Below are 27204 nucleotides of genomic sequence, written 5' to 3' on the forward strand. Positions count from 1 at the left end.
CAGGCAGTGTTTTGCATAGTGCCTTAATTAAAATCCAGTTGAGGATTATCTGTCAACAGTATCTCTGAAAATCTCCCTTAATGCATTTCAAAAGGGATTTAGCCTATGTATAGCTGGAAGACAGCTGGAGAAGAACATATCCTCTTGGGAAAAAAATAGGCAAATTGGTTGCTTAAACCTCAGATTAATTTACCACTGCAGATAGAAGCATTGAGACTATACGTTAATGACTTTAGGATGAAATTAAGAAATGACAATGATTATAGAATTTTAAATTGTGAAATATTTTGAGAAATTTTGAAAATCTCAATGATTTTCATCAGTAAAATACCCTTTATTATTTACCACTTATTTTTCTGCTGTAAATTCTTTTTAAAAATAAGTTGGAATATGAAGTCCTCTAAAATCAATTCAGGTTTAAATCTCCATTTCCAACATTTGAACTGAACTATAAACCTGTATATCCAATTTTTACAAGCACTTCACCCTATATTTTGCTGTTTTTCCAAATATATTATGGATGTCAGAACTGAATTCATTAGCTTCTTTCTCTAATGAATCCTTTTTGCTCTGCAGTGGTGCTATTTATTTGTACCTGTTTGTTTGGAAATTTTAAAGGTTTCTTCAAATCCCTTGCTTCCTCCTTCTTCCCAAATTGTTGCTCAAATTCTTTCTTTCCTTCAAGTAATTGCTCAGATAAGCCTCCTCCAAGCTCACATGTTTTTAGTGTGGAGGCATCTTCAGCCTGTATTCCAGTAGCCTCCTCAGTTTTTTCTGATGAATCCTCTTGCATGACACTTTCAGAACAGATTTCCCAGAATATGTTTCTTTGATGTCCTGAGACTTGACAGGATATAAAGTGGTGGAAGAGAAGAAGAGCTCAGGAAATACCTTAGGCTAGTCCCAGCTCTGCTTCATCTTCTGGGTGATATTAGGCAATCAAGTCTCTGAGCCTCACTGTTCTTGTCTGTTACATATGTATTAGTTCCTTACCCAACTCTCACCATGTTTGGGATGACGATACACAAGAATATAGTTTAAAATTAATAAGCAACTTAGAATATAGTTGACTATAATTAAGAGAGGTAGATCACATCAGTATAAAATACATATAGAAATAAATACTGTTTTTATACCCTCCACTATCATAGGTGTGGAAGCATACAGAGGAAAATTTACTCCATATATTAACTCATAGGTTTTCTGTGTGTAATTTTCTAATACAAAGCCTCAAACACGCTCTCTATTTTCACCAGATATTTGTTTTAACATTGTTATGGTTTGGAAATGGGATGACCAACCTTCTCCCCAAACTCACATGTGAGACAATGTAGGATTGTTTAGAGGTGATATGATTAGATTATGAAAACTAACCTAATCAGTAGATTAACCCATTTTATGGGTTAATAATTTGAATGGATTGATGGTTGGTCACTATAGGCAGGTGTAGGGTGTGGCTGAAGGAAGTGACTAAAGAATATTGTGGGGTTTATATGTTGTCCCTTGTAAGTGGAGCTTTCTCAACTTCCTTACTGTCATGGCCTGAGTTTTTCCTCCACCAAGATGCTCACCTCATCTTCGGGCCAGAGCAATGGAGTCAGCTAACCAAACTGAACCTCTGAAACTGATCAAAAATAAACATTTCCTGTAAGTTGTTCTTGTTGAGTCTTTTGGTTACAACAACAACAAATCCTTACAAATACATTATTGAAAAGCCTAATTAATTAATTAAGCAGCTTGGAGGTATTACAAATTTATCACCCCTAAAAAATCTCTCTCATTCCATTGGGCATAAAATGTAAAATCTGTAAAAGGAACTGTAGAGGCATAGATACTCAAACTTGGAACCGAACATAAGAAATAATACATTAGAAACATGACAGCCTGGCTGGTGGCCACTGAGGAAAAGGGGAATGTAGGCACAGAATTTAAAAATGATCATTTTGGCTTGGGGGAACCTCTGTATTAGAGAGGGAAGCTGATTTGAATAAGCACAGAATTGGTAGTGGGAGGGGTTCAGTTAAACTAACCAAAAATGCCTGGGGCACAGGATTCAGTGGGAACAGATCCTGATGTGGAAATTGACCACAGTCATGGCAGTCAGCAGAGATAAATCAGGATCACATAAAGCCAGCAGTCACAGTTTATGACCTATGAAGTACACCTGAACCTGATTGAAATAGTCACAAAAAAAAAAAAAAATTATACTTGACTCAAGTGTGTGTGTGTGTGTGCTCTAGATGCACCAACAGGCTTGGAAAAATACATATACATTTATATAAATTGACCTTCACATTAATAGTTTGGATTTGACTTCAGTTGCATATAATTATATGGGAGTTCAAGTAGTTTTAATCTCGCATTTGTGGGTTTGTTTATACCTTGGTTCCTGTTCCACCTATCTCCTATTTTTTATTCTCTTTCACCACTAACAGCCACATTTTTCTGTTCCCTCTCCTCTTTTATTCATTACTTTCAGTTAATTATTTCTTCTTTACATTCAACATCTGCTACTTAACTCCTATCTCTCCTCTGATAATTTTCCAAAATATTTCAAACTCTCACCTTCCTACCTCATTTTCTCTTGCTTAAAAAATAGTAATCCCACTAAATAACAGGACCAAATAGTTTATGCAATTACTACCCCATTCATTGTGTTGTAATTATGGATACAGTGGATGACCTAGTAGACACCTGATTTGGTTCACAGTTTTTTATTCTTGGTGTTGATGCTGAATGCTAACCTTACCATTCCTATATAAATGACAATTAGTGTTAAAGTAGACATGTATATATATATATATGGATGTGTATATTAAGGTTGTACATCTGTTGCTCACATTAATGCTATCCTTGGTTCTCCCTCTAAGAGGGGATGGAAAATGATTGGAATACTTCAAGATCACAGAGTAGAGCTCGTGCTATTGAGAAATACAACTCAGCAAAACAATTGTGTGTTTCACCCCACACATGATCTAGCTCCACCTAAACCTTACCATTGCTTCAACTCTTAGAAATGGGGAGGCAAAAACCTCAAAACAACCAGGTCCCAAGGAAGAACAACCAGAGCGAGACCTCGGGTTCTACCCTTAAAATCTACTCACATATCAAAAACTGAAGTCCCATAACAAAAAAGATAACTACACACTAAAGGACATATGTATAAAAGGCAAGAGGAATCCATCTCAGTTGATAGATGTGTAAATCCAAGACCTCTAAAAACATAAGGAAAACAAATCTCCCCAAATTCACAGTCCCCTATCAAAAAATCCCATAGATATGGAAGGACATGGAATTCCAGAAAAAGATTATTTTAAAAACCTGATTATTGATATATTCAAAGAAGACCTAAGTAATTAAGTAAGCAAATACAGGAGATGAAAGACTATTTCAACAAAGAAATAAAGATATTGAAAATATACCAATCTGAATTCATGGAAATGAAAGACACAATCAAACCAAAAAAATCACTTGAAATCATCATGAAAAGAGTTGATTGTCTATAAAATAGAACTTTTGCCAACCAGGAAAAGCTCTCTCAAATTTGAGGAGGAAATAAAAACTTTCCATGACAAGGATAAACTAAAAAAATCATGCGCACTAAGCTATCATTATAAAGAATATTCAAACTACATACAGAGGAACCCAAAAACAAATCTTAAAATTCCTGTATAGAAGATCGATAGGAGAGTAATCTACTAAATGAAAATCAAGGCAGATTTAGATTCAGCAAAAAAATCAAAATGGCAGGAAACCACAACCATATATCCATATCAACACTGAATGTACATGGTCTCAACTCCCCAATTAAAAGACATAAATTATCAAAATGGATCAAAAATAAGATCCAACTATATGCTGTTTGCAAGAAACTCATTTCACAGGCAAAGGCACAGGCTGGAGGTAAAAGGATAGAAAAAAAATATTTCATGCAAATGGAGTCCAAAAACATGTAGAACTTTTTATACTCATATGTGACAAAGCAGATTTCAAAAATTAATCAGAAGAGACAAGGAAAGCCACTGCATAATGGTAAAGGGAATAATCCAAGCAGTATAACAATAGTAAGTATATATGTGCCAAATATCAGTGCACCCAATTACATACAAAAAAAGTACTCCTTGCTATTAATCTCAAATACACCCCAATACAATAATACTGGGAGATTTTAACATATCCTTATTATCAATAGACAGGTCATCAAAACATAAAATCAATAAAAAATTTCCAACTTAGAAATAGTATAAATCAAATGGACCTAATAGACATCTAAAGAATATTTCACCCCAAAACTGCCTGAATCTACCTTCTCAGCAGCTCATAGAACCTTTTACAAAATAAACTATATTCTGTGTCATAGTGTAAGTGTTAGCAAATACAAAAATTTAAATTTAATCCAATGTATCTCATTGGATCAGAATTAAATAAAACTAGAAATCAATAATAAAAAATAATAGAAACCACATAAACACATGAAGAATGAACAATAATATTCTTTGTTCTTTTTCAGATGAGGTTTTTTAGAAATGATTTTTTTATTTGTTCTTTTTAGTTATATATTACAGTAGAATGTATTTTGACATATCTTCCATACATGGAGTATAACTTTCCATTCTTGTGGTTGTACTTGATGTGGAGATACACTGGTTGTGTATTCACTTATGAATATAGAAAAGTTATGTCTGATTCATTCTAGTCTTTCCCATTCCCAACCCCCTCTTTTTCCTCCATTCCCCCTGTCCAATTTGGTGAAACTCCGCTTCTCTCTCCCCCCAGCCAAAACCTATTGAGAGTCAGCATCTGCATATCAGAGAGAACATTTGGCTATTGAGTTTTGGAGATTGGCTTATTTTACTTAACATGATGGATTCCATTCCATTTTATTTACCGCAAATGCCAAATTTCATTCTTCTTTATCGCTAATATTCAATTGTGTATATGTACCACATTTTCCTTATCCACTCATTGGTTGAGGGGCACCTAAATTGATTCCATAACTTAGCTATTGTGAATTGAGCTGCTCTGAACATTGATATGGCCACATCACTATAGTATGCTGATTTTAAGTCCTTTGGGTATAGGTGAAGGAGTGGGATAACTGGGTCAAATGGTGGTTCCATTCCAAGTTTTCTAAAGAATATCCATACTGCCTTCCAGAGTGGTTGCACCAATTTGCAGTCCCACCAGCAACATATGAGAGTATATTTTCCCCACATCCTTGCCAACATTTATTGTTACTTGTATTTTTGATAATTGCCATTCTGACTGGAGTGAACTGAAATTTAGAGTAGTTTTAATTTGCATTTCTCTAATTGCTAGTGATGTTTAACATTTTTCATATATTTTTGACCATATTTATTCTGTGATTTGTTTTGAACAATACTCTTTTATGTATAAATACACACACACACACACACACACGTGTATATGTATGTTTTTGATAGACCAATACTCTTTCAAATGAATAATGTATTAAAGAAGAAATGAGAGAAGAAATTCTTAGAAACAAACAAATAAGAAAGATACAACATATCAAAATCTCTGGGACAGTATGAAAACAGATCTAAGAAGAAATTTTATAGCATTAAATGCCTATATTAAAAGAGTAAATAAATAAATAAGCTTATGCTTCACCTTAATATTCTAGAAAATTAAAAACAAACTAATTCCAAAGTTAGTAGAAGACAGGAGATAATTAAGTTCAGAACCAAAATTAATGAAATTGAGAATTTAAAAAAAAATGATACACAGGATTAACTCAATGAAAAGTTGTTTTTTTCAAAAGATAAGTAAGATTGACAAATCCTTAGCCAAACTAACCAAAACTAAGATATAAAGGACCCAAATAAACAAAATTAGAGATGAAAAAGGGGATACCACCACAGACACTTCTGGTCATCATTAGAAACATTTTGAAAATTTATCCTCCGAAAAACTTGAAAACCTGGAGCACATGGACCAATTTATAGACACATATGACCTATGTGTCTATAAATTCAACCACCAGGAAAATATTTTAAAAAAACCTAAGCAGACAATATCAAGTAATAAAATTAAACAGCAATGAAAATCATTCCAAAAATGAAAAACCCAAGACCACATGGACTCTCAACTGAGTTTTAGCAGAACTTTAAAGAAGAACTAACACCAGTCTTTCTCAAATTATTCCATGTAATTGAAAGGGTAGGAACACTCCCAAACACATTCTATGAAGCTAGTAACCCTGATACCAAAACCAGACAAAGACACACACCCCCCAAAAAAGAAAACTATATAACAATATCCCTGATGAATATAGATGTAAAAATCTTTAAGAAGACATTGAAAAACCACCTTCAAAAACATATTAAGAAAATAGTACACCAAGATTAAGTGGATTTTATCCTAGGGATGCAAGATTGGTCTAATATAAGCAAATCAATATATGCAATTCATCACTTATATAGAATTAAGGACAAGAATCACATAATCATCTCAATAGATGCAGAAAGGTCTGTGATAAAATCCAACACTCATTCGCATTAAAAAGGCTGGAGAAGGTAGGGATCAAAGGAACTTACTTAAACATTGTAAAGAATATTTATGACAAACCCTAAGCCAACATAATATTGGAGAAGCACTAAAGTATTTTCTCTAAAATCAGAAAGAAGACAAGGATGTCCACTCACCCCATCTCTATTCAACATAGTTCTTGAAACTGTAGCTAGAGCAATCAGGCAATAGAAGGAATTTTAAGGAACACCAACAGGAAAGGAAGTCAAACCCTCTCTGTTTGCTGATGACATGATTCTATATCTAGAACACTAAAAACTCCACTTCTATAGCTGATAAATGAATATAGGAAAATAGCAGAATACATGATCAACACCCACAAATCAATAACTTTCCTATAATCAAACAGTGATTCAGTTGAGAAAGAAATCAGAAAAACCATCACATTCACAATAACTTCAAAACACACACAAACACACACACAAAAACAAAACAAAACAAAACAAAACAAAACAAAACAAAACCCTTGGGAATTAATCTAACCAAGGAGGTAAGAGATCTCTACAATTAAAATTATAGAACACTAGAATACTGAAAAGAGAAATTGAAGAAGGCCTTAGAAGATGGAAAGACCTCCCATGTTCTTGCATAGGCAGAATTAATATTGTCAAAATGACCATACTATCAAAAACAGTATACAGATTCAATGCAATCTCCTATCTAAATACCAAAAACATTCTTCACAGAAAGATGAAAATGTTCTTAAAATCATTTAAAAGAATAAGAGACCCAGAAGAGTCAAAGCAATACTGAACAAGAAAATATATGCAGGAGGCACCACAATATCTGATCTGAAATTATACTACATAGGTATATTATGAAAAACAGCCTGATATTTGCATCTAAATAGGCATGAAGACTAGTGGGATAGAAGAAACAAAGATAAATCCACATACAGCCATCTGATAGTGGAAAAGGTGCTAATATTTTTGTTGGAGAAACATAGGCTTTTTAACAAATGGTGCTGAGAAAACTGGGTAGCCACATGTAGAAGAATGAAACTAGATCCCTTTCTCTCACCCTGCACAAAGTGGACCAGAAACCTTGCAACTGCTAGAAGAAAATAGAGGATCAACACTCTATCAAATTGGTGCTTCCTAAACAAGATACCTAAAACTCAAGAAATAAAACCAAGAATAAATAAGTGAGATGCTATCAAATTAAAAATCTTCTGCACAGCAAAGGAAATAATTAAAAGCATGATGAGAGAGCCTACTAAATGGAAGAAAATCTTTGCCAGCTGCTTCTGTCATAGCTGATTAGTATCCAGAATATATAAAGAACTCAAAAAACTTAGCACCCCAAAATCAAATAACCCAATCAATAAATGGGTAAAAGAACTCAACAGATATTTCTCAAAAGAAGCATCTGTAAGGGAGTCCTGTCAGGAAAGGCAGGAAGAGTAGAAAGAAGTTGAGTCTTTGATGACATAATGTGAACTGCTGGATCAATCTCACTTGATATTGGAACTGATTCTGAATTTTCAGTTTTGCTTATTAGTAAATTTCTTCCTGATCTGTACTTTTAAATATATATTTGTTTATTTGGCATCCATTCATCATAGTGTCAATTATATTAACTATGTATTTTCTTATTTTATGTACATTATTATTGATGCTTTGGCCTTGATGATCTTTCTGACTCCAGACAGACTGTTCAGGCCTAGCTATTTTTTAGAAATAGTAAAGGAGACCAATTGCCACACATGTGCCTGGAACCAAAGCCAGGGCTAAAACTAAACCCAGGCCTCCCTCATGGAAGGAGAGAGAATTCTACCACTGGACTATTCATGTACCTAAAATAAAAACAAACATAAAAACTCTTTGACAAATAAAATAATATATGAAAAATAAAAACTATACTTATTAATATTTAGAAATCTGCAACAGTTTCAATGAAAGTTATTTAAGATCTTTGCTTAAGAGAAATTGCTGATTAATATCCAGAATATATAAAGAACTCAAAAAACTTAACACAAATACATCAATACTCTTAGTTGAAAGATATGCAAAGAGTAGATTTCAAAAATATCATCAACATATAAGGAGAGTAACTAAGAACAGAGTAGGGACGAAGAGCATGAGAAGAAGATTAACATTAAACAGGGATGAGAGGTGGGAGGGAAAGGGAGAGAGAAGGGAAATTGCATGTAAATGGAAGGAGACCCTCAGGGGTATACAAAATTACATACAAGAGGAAGTGAAGGGAAAGGAGGAAAAATATAAGGGGGAGAAATGAATTACAGTAGAGGGGGTAGAGAGAGAAGAGGAGAGGGGAGGGGGGAGGGGGGATAGTAGAGGATAGGAAAGGCAGCAGAATACAACAGTCACCAGAATGGCAATATGTAAATCAATGGTTGTGCAACTGATGTGATTCTGCAATCTGTATATGGGGTAAAAATGGGAGCTCACATCCCACTTGAATCAAAGTGTGAAATATGATATATCAAGAACTATGTAATGTTTTGAACAACCTACAATAAAAATTAATTAAAAAAATATCATCAACAAATTTAAACTTTCTTCTTCTAAAGCTAAGAAAATAAAATTATAATAAATTTTGGTTTTGATATAAATATTTAAAATTAAAATAATGTTGAGTTTTAATAGATCTCTCTTTCAAATTTTCCTTATTTTTCAACCTCTTTAATATTCTTTTTAACCATTAAACATACAAGCATGGTGGCACACACCTTCCTATCCCAGCTAGTTGGAAGGCTGAGACAAGAGGATCTCAAGTTTCATGTCAGTCTGGACAATTTAGTGAGACCCTGTTTCAAAGTAAAAATTTTTTAAAATTAGCTTCAGATATAGATCAAAGGTAGAATCCTCCTGGGTTCAGTCCCCAGTAGCATCATCCATCCATCCATTCCTGTAATTAGGGTCATATTTTTTTTTCCACTAGGGTTCCATATGGTTTGGCACAGCACTGTCTAATCTTCCCTTGATTTAAAGTTTTGTTAGTTCATCATTAATTCTATGAAAAAACAATTTCATTAAAATTGTATTTACCTAATTATTAAGCTTTTGTCTTCCTTTAAAATTTTGCTTTTGAAGCAAATGCCTCATTTGCCTCACCCAAATCCTGGCCCTGGAAAAGGAGTTAGGTTAATTTAAAAAAATACCATATTCCCAATGTTCATAGCCACTACTAATTAATTTTATGAATGGTTTAACATGATAATAATTAACTAAATCTAGCCTCATCCTGATACTAGTAATATAAACATTACATAATGACCAGGCTTATTTAAGCATAATTAAGAATTATTTATTCTTCTACAACCTATTGTATAGCAGGGGATCACAGAATTTTAGAATTTTTAAACATTAGCATAATATACTGTAAACTGTATTAATATTTTACAAGCCTTGTTTTTTTACTTCATTCATTATAACTTAGAACTTGCATGAAAATAAAATAAATATTTGAAATTTTAGGCTAAGTTTTGAAAAAAGTATATATGTATCCATGATTTTTTTCTGATTCAGAACCCATTAGTCATTTAAATTTTTCCTCAACAATTATATTTTTCTATATTTACAAATTCCATGAATTTACTTAATGATTTGAATCAAGCATTTTAATATATGTCTATTATTGTATTTGTGACTATGGTTATATTTTAAGTGGATTTCTCACAGGTAGCATATTGGTTGGGTTTCATTTTTTTCTCTACTCTGCAAATCCTTCATTTAATAGGTATATTTAGATCATTAACATTTAATATTGTTGATATGATTGTATTTAAATCTGCTCATCTTGCGAGTTGCTTTATATTTGCACTGATTTTTTTGTTCCTTTTTTAATGTTTTCTCTTGGGTTTCACTTTATGATTCTATTTGAATTCCAGTAATGACTTACTGGTTATAATTATTTTTATAAAATTTTGTAGTACTTCTCCAAGGGTTTACAATATACATCTCCTACTTATCAAATCTACACTCAAATAAAAAATACTATTGCATGTATAGTATAAAAATCTTCAAATAATGTATCTTCAGTTTTTTCCTCTCATCCTTTACACTATTCTTGTGACCCATTTCACTTTTGCATATGGTTTAAATCCTAGTTTCTTGCCACGTGGCAGTTCATAATTGATTGATTTTCTTTTAGGCCAACAGCCACACATCTCTCCAGCTTCTGTTCCAACTTCTGGATGTCCTAATCAGTCGAATTCTAAAGGATAATCTTCCTTTTGAATTCGACTGATAAGGATCCTTAATGACAATCTGAGAAAAAAAATCACTTTTCATATTCTGTTTTCTAGTTGTGCATCTATTGTGCTCTCATATCTACAAATCTCCCCCATACCCAACAAGACAATATGACAAAAGGACTCTCATCATTATGGGTCATCTTGGCATTTTGCCAAGGCTAAAGTTTAAAGCCTCTGTTTTATAGTTCCAATACCCGAATATGTGAGGTGTTCCAACACCTGAATATGGTTCTGGTTATTGTTTTATTTCCTGATAATGGAATATTTTTTTCTTTGCTTTGTGTATCTATCTTATAATCTTTTTGTGAAATACTGAACATTGTAGGTAGAAGAATTGTAGAAACTGAAGTGCGTGGCATTTACATATGAAAATGGCACCTCCCTTTATCTGCCAGGATATATATTTTTTGGAGGGGGGCTGAGTAAATCTATTTCAGAATTCACCTATATTTGGGTTTTGTAGTTGGTATCACCATCTTCAGCGCACTGACCTATCTAATAATATGCTCTTCTTGCTCTGTGCTTAATGAAGACACCGAGGTGTCAGAAAGTTTTTCTTAGTTTCTGCCTATCCTGATTTCAGTAATTAAGCCTACATTTGCCATGATGGAGGCCTCCTTATCCCTCCTAGCAGAAGACAGGGGTTGTTGGCTAATAAGTACAAGACTTGTGGAAGAAGCAAGCAAGATTTACTCTCATGCTTGTCCAATCTTCCCTTCTCTTCTTGAAGGGGTTTGTACTTCTTCGGAATTCGGTTTGCTTGGCTGCCCTGAACAGTTCTCTGATTTGCACACAAAAAGTTATGATTTTGTAAATTATTTGGTGTTTCCCCTCCTTATGAAGAAAGTGACATTTTTTTAAAAGCTTTTTATTTCCTAGGTAGAAGCAGAAGCCCAAGGCTATAAAGAGGAAATACAGTTTTATTTATTGAAATTCATGACCAGATGCTGTGATAAGTAATTTATAAACATTCATTCTCAATCTCATAACAGTATCAAATTATCAGTATTATTGTTCCCACTTTACATAGCTTTTTCTAAGGCCAGAACAAAGATTCATGCTTAGTTTTGTTTGCCTCTAATGCTCAAAATTGCTTCTGTCCCTTACTCATTGTTCCCTCTACAACTAGAGAACCTAGAGAAAGTAAAGAAGTTTATAAAAGTGATTGTATAACAATGGTATATGTGCTGCTTTTTTATTTTTTAAAAATTGCTTTTATTTTTTAAATACATGGCAGCAGAATGATATGTGCTGTTTAAAGGTAATTAGGGCATAAAGAGATGAAAAGGAGGGACCTCCAAACTGAATGTCTACCTGAGGATATAATTTCTAGAAAACTTCTTGATGGCAAAGTAGGAATTAGGCACAAAGGGTTTGTGTTTATTCGGCTCCTTTGAACATATTTCTATGTTTATTTCTCACAATATGCCTCCCTAAAATGAAAACCAGTACTCGGTTTCCCTGCCTTGTCTTTTTCTAGCTCGTAGCCTCATTAGACGCTTTCCAAAGGTTCAAATTGGTAAGAAGTGATTCAGGGAATCCCTTTCTTGAGAAGGTGATGGAACATGTTAAGAGGGATCCTCCTACTTCTGATGCAGTCCAAACAGAAATCCCAGCAGTAGTATCCCTTATTCAATGTTTTTGCTGCAAACTCTGATATATGTGTCCACTAATAGTTGGGATAGATTGGTGACATAATTTGTCCCTTGTTCTTGGCGTCTTTGCCTACAGACCTGGTTCTCTGTCTTTGCCCTGGGGAAACTATCTAATACCCATTCTGTGAACTTTGAACTTTCATTAATAAATTTACTTTTTGCTTAACCAACTTAGAATGGATTCTGTTGATTATAGTTAAGAACTCTATCTGAAATAGACAACCCAATTAGAGGAAATAATTGGAAAATTTTTGAAGGGAAAGAACATGAAGCATTCTGGAAACTGGAATGGTGAATAATTTGGTGTTGGTGTTGTAGAAAGTAGTTGAGAGAAGATGTTGAAGATGTGGAAAGCCTTCATATAATGGACACCAAATTATCTAACTACATGGTAGCAGAATTATATTAGTGATCATAAAGTTAGCTCTTGTCCTTTGGCACGAATGATTTAAATAGCATACAGGTTGGGTTGGAGTTGTAGCTCAGTGGTGGAATACCTGCCTGGCATGTGTGAGGCCCTGTGCTCAATCCTCAGCACAATATAAAAATAAATACATAAAATTAAAAATAATTAAAAAGAAATAAATAACATATTAGAAAAGATCAATGGGGAGTCAAGGAATTGTAGGCTCAGTGGTCAAATGAAGCATCTGTATTAACCTTTAAGTTGTTCAGGATGGTAATAGAACTTAGGGTGCACTGAAAGAAGAAGTAAGATTCCAAAGTCTTTGATGAATGTGCAGCAATGACAGAGAAGTCAGTAGACAAATAGATAGTTCATATTAGTAGCAGGGTTAGACAATACACTGGCAGAGGTGTCATTTTTAAGGGTTGCCATTTCTTTTCCTTCTGGGTTTGTAGTACATGGAGTGATGCTGTAAGAAAATGGGATAGTGCTCTAGGGAGAAGTTGAGGATGTTTGGAGTTTCCTTACTTTGTAACAAGGGCAATAAGAAGAATGGTGGCAACATCAGGGGAAGAGGTTAAAAGTGGAAAATGAATGTGGAGAAAAAAATGCAGAAGAATATTGGGAGAAAATGTGAACAAGACACAGAGGGATTATTGGGATGAGTTTGCTATGAGGTTGTGAACAAGAGTGGTGTGGATACAGATCTATTGAGTTGAGCCATAGGATTTTGAGCAAAACTCAAGTTAATATGTTATAGTCCTGTGCAAGTCTGAGTCCCAATGATCCTGAAGCTACCTACTCTAATGGTGATCTTAGAAACTTAATGACTCTGGCAGACTTTGTGCTTAGATTTAAAAATAGACTATTGATGGGAAATATGACTCTAGAGAAATTCCATGTGTTAGAAGTTTGAAGGTAACCAAAGGATTCACTGAATCTCTAGATGAAGCCATCAATGAACTAAAAATTTCCCAATCCCTTCTTTGTTGAAAAATGTTGAAAACATTCATATTTATGTCAAGAAATTAACTCCAAAAAACTGGCAGACATTTCTATACAGGCAATAATCACTAACTTTTTTATCATTAACCAGAACAGAGGACTTAGAATTTTCTACTTGACTCCTTCCTTCAAGATAACCATGACATCAATCTGTGCCATGTAAGAAAACTTAAACGAGGTATGCAGATCTTAGGAAGAGAAACACATCAAAATCACACACCTGGAGGTGTAAAAGCCATATGCCAAACCTTTCTGTCTCCCAAGTCCTTTTGACCGCCAGGGGAGTCTTACTGGCTTTTTACACAGGCTTTTACTTTCTTATGGTTTCCATTCTCTTTATGTTTCGTTATTCCAGATTCTTTTGCCAACTTCCCTCACTCACCCCAAGGAAAATAAAATCAGTATAAAGCAAACAAATAGTACTTTCTTATTTCAAAGGAAGCAATTTAATTCTTGTTATCTGAGATAATTATCCAGCTCTCAACTTTTTCCCATAATAATTTACCAAAATCTTAAATAGTTCTTTTTTGAAAAGACTACTCATATCAGCTGCTTGGGAAAATGTATAATTAAGCCCCCTATTATATTTGCAATTGGTTTTACAAATACTAAGACTCTAACCTGCTGGACTGTGTGAAACTAAAACTACTTTGTGAACATATATGAAAAGACATACTTTCACACAGCATCTATTAATAAATTTAAGACAGATGACTTTATCAAATTTGTCTTTTCACCAACTCTCCAGGATACCACTTTTCATTTATTTCTTACGGCTATTACCACCACATTGGTGTTGCAAATTGGGATAAGAGGTTTTCTTACAAAATTATTTGAACATTTTTCCCCTCCGCTGATACTGACTTCATATATAAAGTTGTGTTCGTGCATAGACAAATAAATGTGACACAGTTATCATGTACTATGCCTTGGGGAAAAAGAATTAATTGATCACCCTCAGGTGGGTAAACCAGGGAACTAATAACCTGAAAATATGCAGCAACCTGAAGCAAGTGCATCCTTGGTGAGACGGGCATTTCAATGAGCTGTGATTGAATTGAACCAAGTGGTTCTCTTTAGATCTTTCAACTGTGGTCATTGCGTATGTATATCCAGCTGTTAGAGCTACGTATTTGGCTTTGTCTGGTATGTTCAGAATCACTAAGTTGTGATCTTTTCTTTTTGGTAAATGAGTTTCTTTATCTTTGTAGAATCAAAAATTTTTACTTAAATGTTTTCAACTTAAACATGTTTTAAAAACACATTTCCATGTTTTAGAGCATTTGGTCAAACTAAAATTCAGAGAGGTATCCCTTTTCACCAATGTAAAACAAACAAACAAAAAAACCTCGGACTTTTCAGTAAAATTATTCTATTATTCTTTACTGTAAGAAATACAACTCTCCAACTACAACATAAATCTACTCCAAGGCTTCAATGAAAGCTATCCTTAGTAATATATCTAAAAAACAAACCAAAATTCTTGTTCTGAATTAGTTTTCTTGTGACAATTTCTCTTGCTAAACAAATTGTACCACATTTTTGTATGATTATATACAGAAACTTCTCATCGGATCAGAAAATTAACCAAACATATTCTTTTAGTTCCTTTTAAGCCATCTTTTTCAGTGACATAAGGAAATGCCATAAAATAAGCCAAACTTCAGCCTTTATTTTGACCCACTGTATACTTAGTGAACACTCCAGGGAACTTCAGTGAGGAAACAGTTGTCTTTCTGCTTTCCCTTAATTAAATTAATTCAATTCATTTTATTTTTTCGTTCAACAAATATTTATTAAGCACCTACAATATGCCAGGCACTGTGCTGGGTGCTGGGGATACAACTGTGAACAAGATAGACACAGTCCCTGCCCTCAAGGAGCTTACAGTCTAGTAGTTTACAGACAAATACACAGGCAATTACAATGCAGTATGGCAAGTGCCGTGATGGGGGAGAAACATTAAGAGTGGCACCTAACTCATAGGCAGGGGTGGTGGGCAGTCATGAAAGTCCTCCCAGGACAAGTACAATTCAATTTGAGTACTGAAGGATGAGTGTTAGTCCGGTAAGGAGGAGACAGGGAAGAGTTATAGACTGAGGAAATAATACACGCAGTGCTCCATGTGCTGCTTGGGAGGTTCATTTTCTGTCAGAGGAGTTAGATAGAACTGAGAGAAGTCCTTGAAGATACACAGCAAGGGCCTGATCACAAAGGGATTCATTTGCTCAAGAACTTGGAATATTTCTTGAAGGAACAGCGCACATGTGCATTATCAGATTTATACTTTTAAAGATTGCTCTTCCTGTGGCAGAGATTGAATGAGGGATGGTAATCTCAAGAGGTAAGGGAAGGAAATTAACCCTTCACCTTCTCCATATTATTTTGCATGATTATCACACCAGTGCTCTTGCCAGCTCACCTAGATGCATACATTCCTCAAGCAAGCCATTGACATGCATGGTGTTGGACACTGCTCATCCATAAGGCTCTGGACACCTTCTCCTCCTTTTAAAACTTGACTCATCCTTCAAGGACAGAGTTTGAAATCATCCTAACTTGTGCTTTCTGCCAAGATCCCTAAAGTATGTGATCTTTATCTGTACTAGAGTACTTATTTATTATTTCAAACGAGCCAAATCTTCCTTTGAACCTTGTTAATTTACTACATGTATAACAAATTAATTTTTATTAGTGAATATAGATATAATTTTCATTGTAATTTCCAGGTGAAAACAAGGACTAATTATTCATTTGTGGTCCACCCCAAACTATTACTAGTGCCTTCAAAGGATTTAAATAGAACAATAGGAATGGGGGAAGAAGCCCACCAAACACATAATTTTATGCAGCAAAATATAATCAAGTAAAATTTCAGCACAGGTACAGGGTATGTTGCTGTAGGACAATGATTCATTCCAGACTCAAAGACTCCATCTTTAACAATTTAACCTGCTAACGAGTCAAAGATCTGCAACAGAAGGACAGTTTAGTATGCAAAAAGAATAAGGGCTAGCTACATTTTCCAATATGGCCCACCATTTAACTTCTACAATCCTTTGTATACTCTTGTAATTTCTCAAATAATGTTTATAATGATTAAAAAAAAAACCTTTTAAGCTTTGTAGATATTGTAAGAACATCTGTTGTTTTATTCTTTTTGGTGGGTACAAAAACCACAATTTTGTACACAGAACAAGATTATAAATAAGATCGATAACATGAGTGACCCGTAGTCTCTGTTGATTCTACATTGTAGACTGATGATTTAACGTCAACATTTTCTTCATTTTGTTTTTGTTCCTGGTAGTGGAGATGGATGCAATCTGTGAACCGGCTCATGTGACAGAGTGAAGGTTACAGCAAACAAGAAGATGACCAACAACTTTTATAGAAAAAGTCTCTAAAGTTTATTACAGTGATGGCATTTATATCAATTATTGCAATGTATTGTTCCCTAAGATGGTTAGAAAAAAGAATCGTGTTGTCCTCTACTGAATTTACGTCAGTTAAAAAGCAAGCATGTTTCAGTATTTGTTTTTCTCCAAAGTAAGTGTAAATACTTCCTTTAATTTTTTTTTTTCACAGGATTTACATGTTTGTTTATTATTTTCTTATCACAGTTTAGTGATTTGTTTCCTCAGCTGGATATTCTTCCATTGAATATATGGGTGTTCTGGAGACGCAGGTTAGCATGTTCTTTGACTTCTATTATCTATTTTATCCCTTTCGGTGAAGACAAAGGCCTTTCTGAGCAAGAACTTCAGTGTAATGCGCTAACAGGCAAGTCTGATTAGTTTTTAAGTCCACTCAGTGAAATTTGTTGTTGTTAATACACCCGTCCCGGCTCCCCCCCACCCACTCCCCGAAAAAACCTAAATTGTGAGTTTTCCTGATATAAAATCTGAGTTTGGGTTTCCGAGCTGAGCTCATGCACACGTTGCTGCGGCTGATGTCCCGCGCTTTAGGACGCACTTCCCGCTCTCAGCCAAAAGATTGGTTTAGCAAAGACCCGCGCTTGCGGCGTCCCTCAGGGCTGTGTTTCCATCAGTCACCAACACAGTTTAATTAAGGCACTCAATTATTTTTTTGGTTTTTATGGTAGGTCCGATGCAATGACAGCCAATCCTGAACTTTGTCTAATTGCAGTTCCCGTGTGTACAGCCTTTGGGCAGTCGGGTGTCAAGACGCGGCCGTTTTCTCCCACGCTCCCAGTGATGGATAACCTGGCTTTGTTTCTTATGGCTTCAGAAAAGGTCAGCTGGGTTGCATGGAAAGGAAACAGAGAATGTGGTGTGTTATGATATTACTGTTTGTTCAACAAAATATGACACAACAAACACCGAAATATCAATAATTAGACATCTGCATTTTTTTTCCATATTTTTTGGTCATATGCAAACTGTTTATGAGGGAAAGAAAAGCTGAACTACCCCGAAAGAAGCAAAGCTTCGACTACACTGAGGTTTTACTCTGCAGTCTAGAGCTTGTGGTCCTACCTATTTAGAAAACCAATTCTAAAACCATAAAATTAGGTTCCATTTAGCAAATTTTGGGCAGGAAACATCTTTTAACTTGCTCTGCTCCATACCCTAGAACTTCTAGTGAAACTCAGAAGTTCTTTTAGGTTTTTAGTTTTTACAGTATTTTTTAAATCATATTATTGTTTTGTTAGAGACTGTCTTCTTCAGAGTGCATGGATTAGACTCTTCAAATTATAATAAATTGCCTAAATTACTATATGTATAAATACTGATGACAGATATTCCTCTTTCTATAACACAAACCTATGCACAGACACTTTCATTCATTCACACTCATTATAGACATGACTCAGAACAGCACAGTTACTGACAGCTGGTTCATTCTATGCCTATTATGGAGGCAAGGGTCATATTTCAAAACTAAGCTTCAAGAGGGGACAGCAAAAAGGGGCCTGCTAAATGGCCATCAATAGGAAACTTCCCAGGTTAAGGCTAAGGGGTCAGGTCTCTCAACTCCTCATTCCATTCCTATTCCCGAATTATTAGGTAGCAGATAACAGTACTCAGAGGAGAAGCAGACAATGGTATGTAAATCTAATTATTATCCATTCACAGCCTCTGAATTCTTTCTAGTAACTGACTTATAATGTTAACTCAAGATGTTCCTCAAGTTTTTTAATGACTTAGATCATAATTCTCTCACAATTCATAATGTAGTAAATTTCCTGTTGTGAATTTAAGTTTATCTAATTTTTTATGAAATTCTATCCCTGTATTTATTCTGCTCTGGACTCTAATATCAGAATAATTATACATTAAAACAAGTAAGTTAATAAGTAGGTTAAAAACTGTTCGAGTAAACAGTGTTTGAAAGTAATTTGTCCTGATAACTTCAAAAAGTTGAAATCAAATTGTTGGTAATCATATATCTATGGTAAAATCCAAGGTAAACTTCATAGTTCCGTTTTAGTGAACAGTTTAAAAAATTAATACTTATTTTCATAATCAGGACTTGGGATACATCCTTTACAGAAACATTAATGGTTTTTATATTTAGAAATTATGGAAATACAATGAAGATTTTAGGGGAAAACCGCAATGTTCCCCCTGCCTTAGCCTGAGTTCCTGGGATTGCATATTGATTTAAATTGAACAGAAGGTGAATTTTAGTATGCAAATGAGGAAATTAGAAATGAAATGATTCCATCCAATTCATATACTGATTGGATTCCTTAATCAAGGACCTCACTCATATGGCAGACTCTTACCTGAGGACTAGAGAATCTCACCAGATAACAAACATGGCTGTAATAATCTTGTTCTTTGGAGTAAGACTCTTGGGAGGTTAAGTTATTAGAGATAAATATTTTCCTACTCAATATTAGAGTGAAAATGCTTTGGGATATTTGTAAAAAAAGAGTATTATCAAAATAGTACCGTTGTATCAAGAAAACATAACAATGGAATCTTACATTTATGAAACAGACAGGGATTGCTATCATGGTTTCTGGATAACTTTCCCACGTTATCCTGTTTTTCACTGTTGTGTTAGATGAATAGTTTAGGGGTCAGAGCTAGGGTTCCTAGATGTTTGGAATACTCCAGTGCTTTTTCTATGAGCTTCTAGAAAAAAATAATTTTGGGGGCAGTTTTGGACAGCTTAGGTTAAATAAAGAAAAACAAGAAAAATGAATATCTATGTGTTTATTCCTAGCCAATGTATTAGCTCATCTTCAACATTAGGAAGCTTTGGAATCCTAAGACCACTCAGGCTTGTTTATAGAGGACTTGGTAAGTGGTTCCAGATAATTCAAGTTTTCTGCTGATACTACACTTAAATAAAACTGAGGCCAAAGTCTCAATATGTTTCTTTAGATTCCATTTCAATAAAATAGATAATTATTAAAAAGTTTAGCTTTGTTTTAATTTTTATGAAACACTAGAATATAATTAATAAAAACAGTATAATTTTTTAAAGCATTTACAGAGGCTTTTGCCATGAATCTGTTTTTGTTTTCTTTCTTTTCTTGATCAGGTTTGTGAGGAAAAGAAAACCTTCAAAGCTCTGAAAATTTCATATACTCTCAAAATAACCTCTCCTCTTTTAGATTAATGCAAATGAGTATATTAGTTAATGAATTTTTAACAACTTTCTATTATCTCTTTAAATATGCTCTGCCATTTTTACATTCTATACTTACATCACCCACTTCTTCCATAAAATGTCTTTTCTATTTCTTTTGATTGACCCTATGGAGCCTCCTCAGACTGGAAAGATGTCCTACAAGTTTATCTATGGTGTGAATTCTGTTGCATTATCATGGCTGTCACCATTATTGTGCATGTTCCCCTTAAGGGATGGTGACTTTTAAGTAGATCTTCCAATATTTCTAGAAATTTGCAAGGTTTTTTGTTTGTTTTTATTTTGGTTTTGATTCTATGACAATATTATCTAACTTATAAATCATTTATATAATTAAGTCAATAGAATTTTGAAAGGAAAAAGTCTTTTAATTTGACAGTAAAGTAAAAGCTGCTTATGCTCAAGGCTTCTCTACAGGTGCAGATCATTTCATTCACCCTAAATGCCAGTGTCTTAAAATTTCAGATCTGAGTACCTTCCTTTTATTTAAAATGTATTGACTTAAAAGTTAAAATTTAGCTTTAAAGGTAATTCATATGATGAACTTCAATGCCAGGTTCTGACTCAAAAATATTATTTAGTGTAAATCATATATGCATAACGTGGGAATTCATATCACTTTTTAGTAATTTCCCAGAACTTTGTAGTAAACTGTTATCCTTGAGTATTTCTTTCTAAAGGTTTTAAATATTCTCTTTCTTTTTCTTTGCTTTCCAACCCTTGGACCTTGCTAATGGCTAGCATGCCAAAGAAACATCAGTTTTAATGAACTAATAGCAACAAATTTTAGGCGTCTTGTAAAATTCGTCTCAGAATGCAGTCCAAGTAATTGGCTCAGCAAACTTGTCAGATACTGCTTTCTTAGTTTTGGAGAGTTTCTCCTTAGCTCTGTAAAGGTTAAGATGACAGCATTCTCCTGATGGACAAGGTTCCTTGACACCATCTCAGTTTGCTCTTTTGTTGTTTAGAAGACATGGTCAGCATGTCTTGATCTGAGGGAACTGAGGTTTAGTTCTTAATTCTTTTACACAAAACTTGAAAGAACCACCTTGGAATTATCTGTGTGCAGTTGTTCTCAGCCGTTAATTTCTAGATTGTGGATAAAAGCAATTAGATCTGGGTAAACAGGGATGACTTTGTTCTTTAACATGCCAACAAGTACTTGAATAATTTCTATATGAATAAATATCAAAATCGGGCACATTTATTTGGTATAACTTCAGATGTATGTCTTATTAAATTTATTTTGATTTTGAATTAGGGTACATCAAGAACTGAACGTCTCTTGAAGGTTCAAAGACTTATTTATCATGTAATCAGAATGAGAAGCCTATTCACTAGGCTATTATATGTCATTTTAGAAAATAGTTTTTAAAGTCCTGGTTTTAGGAAGAACAATAAAAAATCCATTCAGGTCTTACTTTAAAATCACTTCCTATCATTAGAGGAAAGAAGAAGTGGACATTTAGATTCTTATAAAAAAAAATCTCTATCTCCTGTATTTTACTGAATGTGTACAATTTTTTATTGTGACAGGATAAGAGAATGTGAATAAGGCTGACCTGGCTTGTATAAAAGCAATTGAAATAAAAAAGTATGTAATAACTCACTGCAGTTTTTTATCATTTACTGTATCACTCCTATAGAACACATATATTGCTGACATCTTTGATGGAAAAACTGCTCAATTGTCTAAAATGCCTGTTTATTTTAGTGCAACTGTGTATTGTAGTCAGAATTCTGACAAATTCTCCTCCCTAAAGGATTGACTCAAGGACTCCTGTCATACGAACAAAAATGAGGATTTATGCTTTGAAAATATAGAAAAACGACTAATGGTCAGCAAATTAGAATAGGAACTGAAATTCATTGAGTACATACTATGTGCCTTGGAGTTTTTACATGTATTGTTTCTCAGAAAACAATATGACCTTATCAAAATAAGTGACTGCCTAGGTTTCCATCATTCAAAACAGATTTTGTTTTCATTTTTTCAGCACTTATCCTAAACATGGGCTATTACAGAGAAGATTTGCCTGGTCTGTGTGCAAGGAGGCCCAGATCTAATTTCCAATTTTCCCCAAATTTCAGGAAAATAATACTGTTTAAATCATTTTGCAGAGCAATTCTGGTGCGTTTTTGTCTTTCTGAACCTTGCAATGCAGATATCTATTGACAACACAAAATTTCAAACAGTACATCTGCAGCCAAAGAAAACCGAACCACTTTGCACTGAAGTTTTCAAAAATATAAAGCTCTAATTAGAAGCAAGCAATACCACCACTGGACAGACAGGTCACAACACTGCGTTCACAGGATGCATCCCCCACTCACTGGAGTAGGCCCTAAGTCCTACCCCTAAATTTTAATACTTTCGGTTCCATATACGTTGTAACCTTCTCTATAGGTTGCTAAATTCTGGGTATTCTGCGAGGAAGTTGGGTTAAAAGTCTGTGCACTCTTTGCCACCTTCATTCTCTTCGCTTCTGCCCTGGACTTGTAACAGAACTCTATCAAAGCCACCAGCATTGCCAAGCCCAAGCCGCCAACCAGAATGTAGAAGACGCCTGCTACGTTGCTCAGGCTCAAGGCACTCGTCTTGTCCTGGGGGGATAAAGACACTTCAGTTAACTGTGGAAATGTCACCTCCAAAAGGTAAAAGAAATACATGAAATCCAAATAGCCAATTAAAGTAAATGCTTAATTTAACCTGAAATTATCTATAAGTCACTGATGTAGGTTTATAAATTTAACTATAAAGCTTATAACTCTCAGGAGAAGTGAAATTATGAAAATTATCAATATATTGTATATAATTGCATTCATTAAAATCTGTATCATTTTACCATTATGAAATATGCAATGAAAACCACTATACTTAGACATATATAAGCATTTATATATTTACACATAGGGTGCCAGAAGTGGGTTTATTATAGAGTTTGAAAATGACATATTTAAAATCCAATTGTGTGGGAAAGGGGACTTCTTTTTGGCTTTGCTTCCTTTAAAACTCAGTTTTAATGTTTGAAATTCCTCTTGAATAAATCTAACTCCATAAATCTCCTACTGAAGGAACGAGGATCTTCTAAGCTGATAGTTTCACATTTTGTTTATCATTACTTTACAAACTATATAAAAACAATATACTATGGTACATATAATTTATTCTTTCTGTTATGTCTATATGGGAAATCTCATGAAAAACATCACTTTTGCATATTGAATATTATTTAGGAATAATTATATAGGCATAATACTTGGGTAGTCTTTTTAAGATAATTTTTAAAAATACATAAGTTATCATGGTCAATTGAGAAATAATTTATTTATATATGGACAAATTTGTAATTATTTTTAATGCTTTAAAAATACAATTCCATTCCCACTTAAATATATTAGAGATTGATTAATATTTTAGACATTATTCTTTAGTTTTACTATATTACTGTCTCATAATTAATAGTCAAATATATGATTAGAAAATATTAAATTTTAAGAAAAATTCAGAATTTCCTTAATAAATTAAAAATAGTTTTATTATATAACATTATTCCTAAAGGTATTTTTTAGACAACCTGGAAGATGCTTTCTGGTCATCATTTTCTCAGCAGTATGTTTTGTTCAAAATGTGAATCAGATCCTTAAATAGTTTTATTAGGAAAGTGTTCATTTCAAAAGATGTATTTTATATGTTGTTTACTTAGTCATGATATCAACTAACTAGGCCAAAAATTTAGGGTAATTTCAGTTTTAAAATAATCTTTCATTAATTGTTTGTGTCTCTCAAACTTTACATCAGAATTTGAGATTGGTTCCTTTTCTGGCCAATCTTCTGGTTCAAATGCAGATGAAAGTGGTTAATATAGAGATCAGATCTGCAGAAGAATCAATTAACCTGACTTTCGTTCCTTCTTAAATTAACTGAAGTTTTCCAATTTAAGCCAGCTACTTGTTTAATGTCTTAGAATGACCAATAATTCATTTATTTTTTAGGAGAAGATACAGAAAAAAATGAAAGGGTATTCAAAGAACCTTCAACTATGACTTTCAGGCACTGTTAACTACTTTCTGTTAACATGTTTAAGTACTTTATTCAAAGATATACATTATATATTGTTTTCTTCAGAATAAAAATATAACTGTATTTCACAGAATTTGGCCTATAGGTTTCTGCATTGTTCTGAAAAGAATTAATAAATTAAAGGTCTTAGAACTTGAGGATATTATTTGTAAACATTGATTACTAAAATAACTTTGATTGGAGAATAGAATTGGAAAGTTCATTCTGTTTATCTGTTAGCACAGAAGTATCAAAGGGCCTCTTCAAATCAAAATGGAGTGTGTGGCAATATGATAACAAAAGATTGAACTGTGGAATAAACATTTATTTAATATTTAGCATCTTTTTTTCTGGATGACTATGGATTAATTTCCCATTCTGAGAATGTATCAGTTCTTGAAATAATTGATTTCATAATCTTTAGCTCCATAAGGAAAACCTAAACCAAAAAAAGCCACTACTTTTATTAGTGGTACGTACTTTGAGAATAACAAGGAATTTTGTTATTTTATATATATTTGCAGTTAATTTAAATTATTTAAAAACCTTAATATTGGGGAGCACGTTGTGATTCCCTGGAAAGTTAATCCCTGTGGTTGGAATTTATGATATTAGCTTCTGATTTAGGCTGTGGCTCAGTGCATAGAGAAATGTTCAGTTTTTAAGGTTTCCATATGATTTTGACAATTGCTCCCGTTTATTGTTTTGTGAACACAAGAGGAGGCCCGAACTGCAGCGACTGACCTTGCTTCCCGAGTCCTTGGGTCCACATTCACCTTTATCGTACCACCATTTGTTTTTCAGCTTGTCTAAGACGCCTGCCTCACTGAGTTTCAAAACGGCAAGGTTTACAGGAGTTCTTCACGTGGAAAATAACATAAATAACATTATATATGTTATTTTATGTTATTCAAGTAAAACTACATTAGAATCGCATGGCAAAGTGACAGAGCAGAGGCCACAGTAGGTGTTATGTCTTGTACTATAGGCCCAGGTTTAGGATCAGACATAAAACTGGGGCCTGCTCCATCGCTTTAGGTAACAGGCACATACTGCTAGGGAGGATCTTTAAATAAAATGTATGCAATTACTGTGAATCCAAAACTATTGGCCTGGGTTAGGTTTCTTGAGCATTTATAATTTCCCCACATAAATGTGAGTCTTTCAAAATCCAGAAGCTTCCTTCTTTCCCCTTTAAGACTTAATGAAAGTGTCTGCAAGTTGACAGACAGACATAAGCAGCAGGTAGACAAGACTGCTTTCACTTCTTACATGCATTATGATTCAGCTACTAGGACTTTGCTTTATGCTCTAAAATTATGTCCACAGTATCCATCAATAGATTGACTCCTTACCCACTGTATTCTAAGACCTCATTGAAAGAAGAGAGTGACTCTAGCATCACAGACCAAGAGCATCTCATAATTCATGCAAAGATCCTCATAAGTCTAATATGTGAATTATTATTTAAAAATCATAGCCCATGCTGATATTTTGCTTCTGAATTGCAGTATTTACCCTAAATAGTATCACCAAAGCCATTTTTATCTATCTTATCTTGAGTTTACTATGTTAATATACTCAAAGTACAGGTGAAGTGTTTTTAAATTAGTAATGATAGGTTAGGGGTTATTAAAATTTTTCTGACTAGAAAATGCTTCTTACTATAAAGTCATTTGAAATATGCTCTTCCATCTTTGATTCTTTCAATACCAATACTGTATAATGAGTCTGAGTGAGATGTCAGCTATCATCTAGTATCAATATCCTGAGTAATATAAAAATTAACCCAGCCTTTCATTTTCTATGTAACAATATGAAAGTCAAGAAGATGAATAGGAAGCACTATCTACTAGGATCATTTGTTGTTACTGTCTTTATGGTTGGTTGCTTTTGGTTTCTTTCTGCTGGAGGTTGGCTACATTCCTATGGATATTTTTTAGGCTGCCACAGTCATTTTGCTTATGATTCAGAACCTTACATCTGATTGAGTGCATTTGGTGAAACACAGCATGCATTTATTTGGTTACCAGAAGATTAAATCCATAAACCCAGCTACATAACTAGATGATGCATTAATAATGACAGTGATAATGATTAATGCTTACTATGCACTGACTGTGTACCAGACAATTTAAAAAATATTTTACCTCTTTAATACTGTCACTCAGATTTGCAAATGAGAAAAACAAGACACAGAGAGCTTAACTCAACTAGTTACATGGCTGAGCGATAGCTGAATCGGGATTTGTCGTAGTCTGACTTCATAGCATATGCAATTAAAAAAATGGGTTTTCTGGGTGTAATTAAATTTTTTTTTTTAAAGTTAAACTAAAATCTATTACTTTCATAATTTAGTTTTGAAAAATATTTCTAAATGCTACTTTTTCATTTTGTTTATATGTTTTTTAAGTACAACTTAAATTTTGTATCAGTGTTATAAGATCTTACTATGGCTTATGTTCACTAATCCATTGAAGAAGTAATATGCATTTGCCATGATCCCAGAGTATAGGTTGTTTTTTGGGGGCTGATATCTGACATAAGCATGATTTAACACTAAATGCTCTTTGGAGATGGGGTAGTTAATTGAAGTACTTAAGATGAACCCAGTTAATCTAGGTTTTACTAACTATACAGTGCCTCTTCCATACATACTTCAGCCCTACCTCCATTT

General features: G+C 33.8%; 1 protein-coding gene across 8 annotated transcripts in view; it reads right to left on the reverse strand.

Annotated features, from left to right (window-relative positions):
• Nucleotides 1–17933: 17933 nt before the first annotated feature.
• The window catches only part of Gria4 (glutamate ionotropic receptor AMPA type subunit 4), a 329568-nt gene continuing 320297 nt past the window's right edge, over nucleotides 17934–27204 (reverse strand). For 6 of the 8 annotated variants that reach the window (XM_076843819.2, XM_076843814.2, XM_076843818.2 and 3 more), the window contains 2 exons: nucleotides 22934–23068; nucleotides 17934–18098 (listed from right to left, as the gene is read on the reverse strand). In XM_076843819.2, coding sequence (XP_076699934.1) covers nucleotides 17934–18098; nucleotides 22934–23068 — 300 coding nt within the window. Of the gene's footprint in view, nucleotides 18099–22933; nucleotides 23069–25271; nucleotides 25387–27204 lie in introns of all 8 variants that reach the window. The other 2 variants (XM_076843817.2, XM_076843812.2) reach the window with 1 other exon arrangement.

This window comes from Callospermophilus lateralis, chromosome 2 (genome assembly GCF_048772815.1).
Source record: "Callospermophilus lateralis isolate mCalLat2 chromosome 2, mCalLat2.hap1, whole genome shotgun sequence".
Taxonomy (NCBI): domain Eukaryota; kingdom Metazoa; phylum Chordata; class Mammalia; order Rodentia; family Sciuridae; genus Callospermophilus; species Callospermophilus lateralis.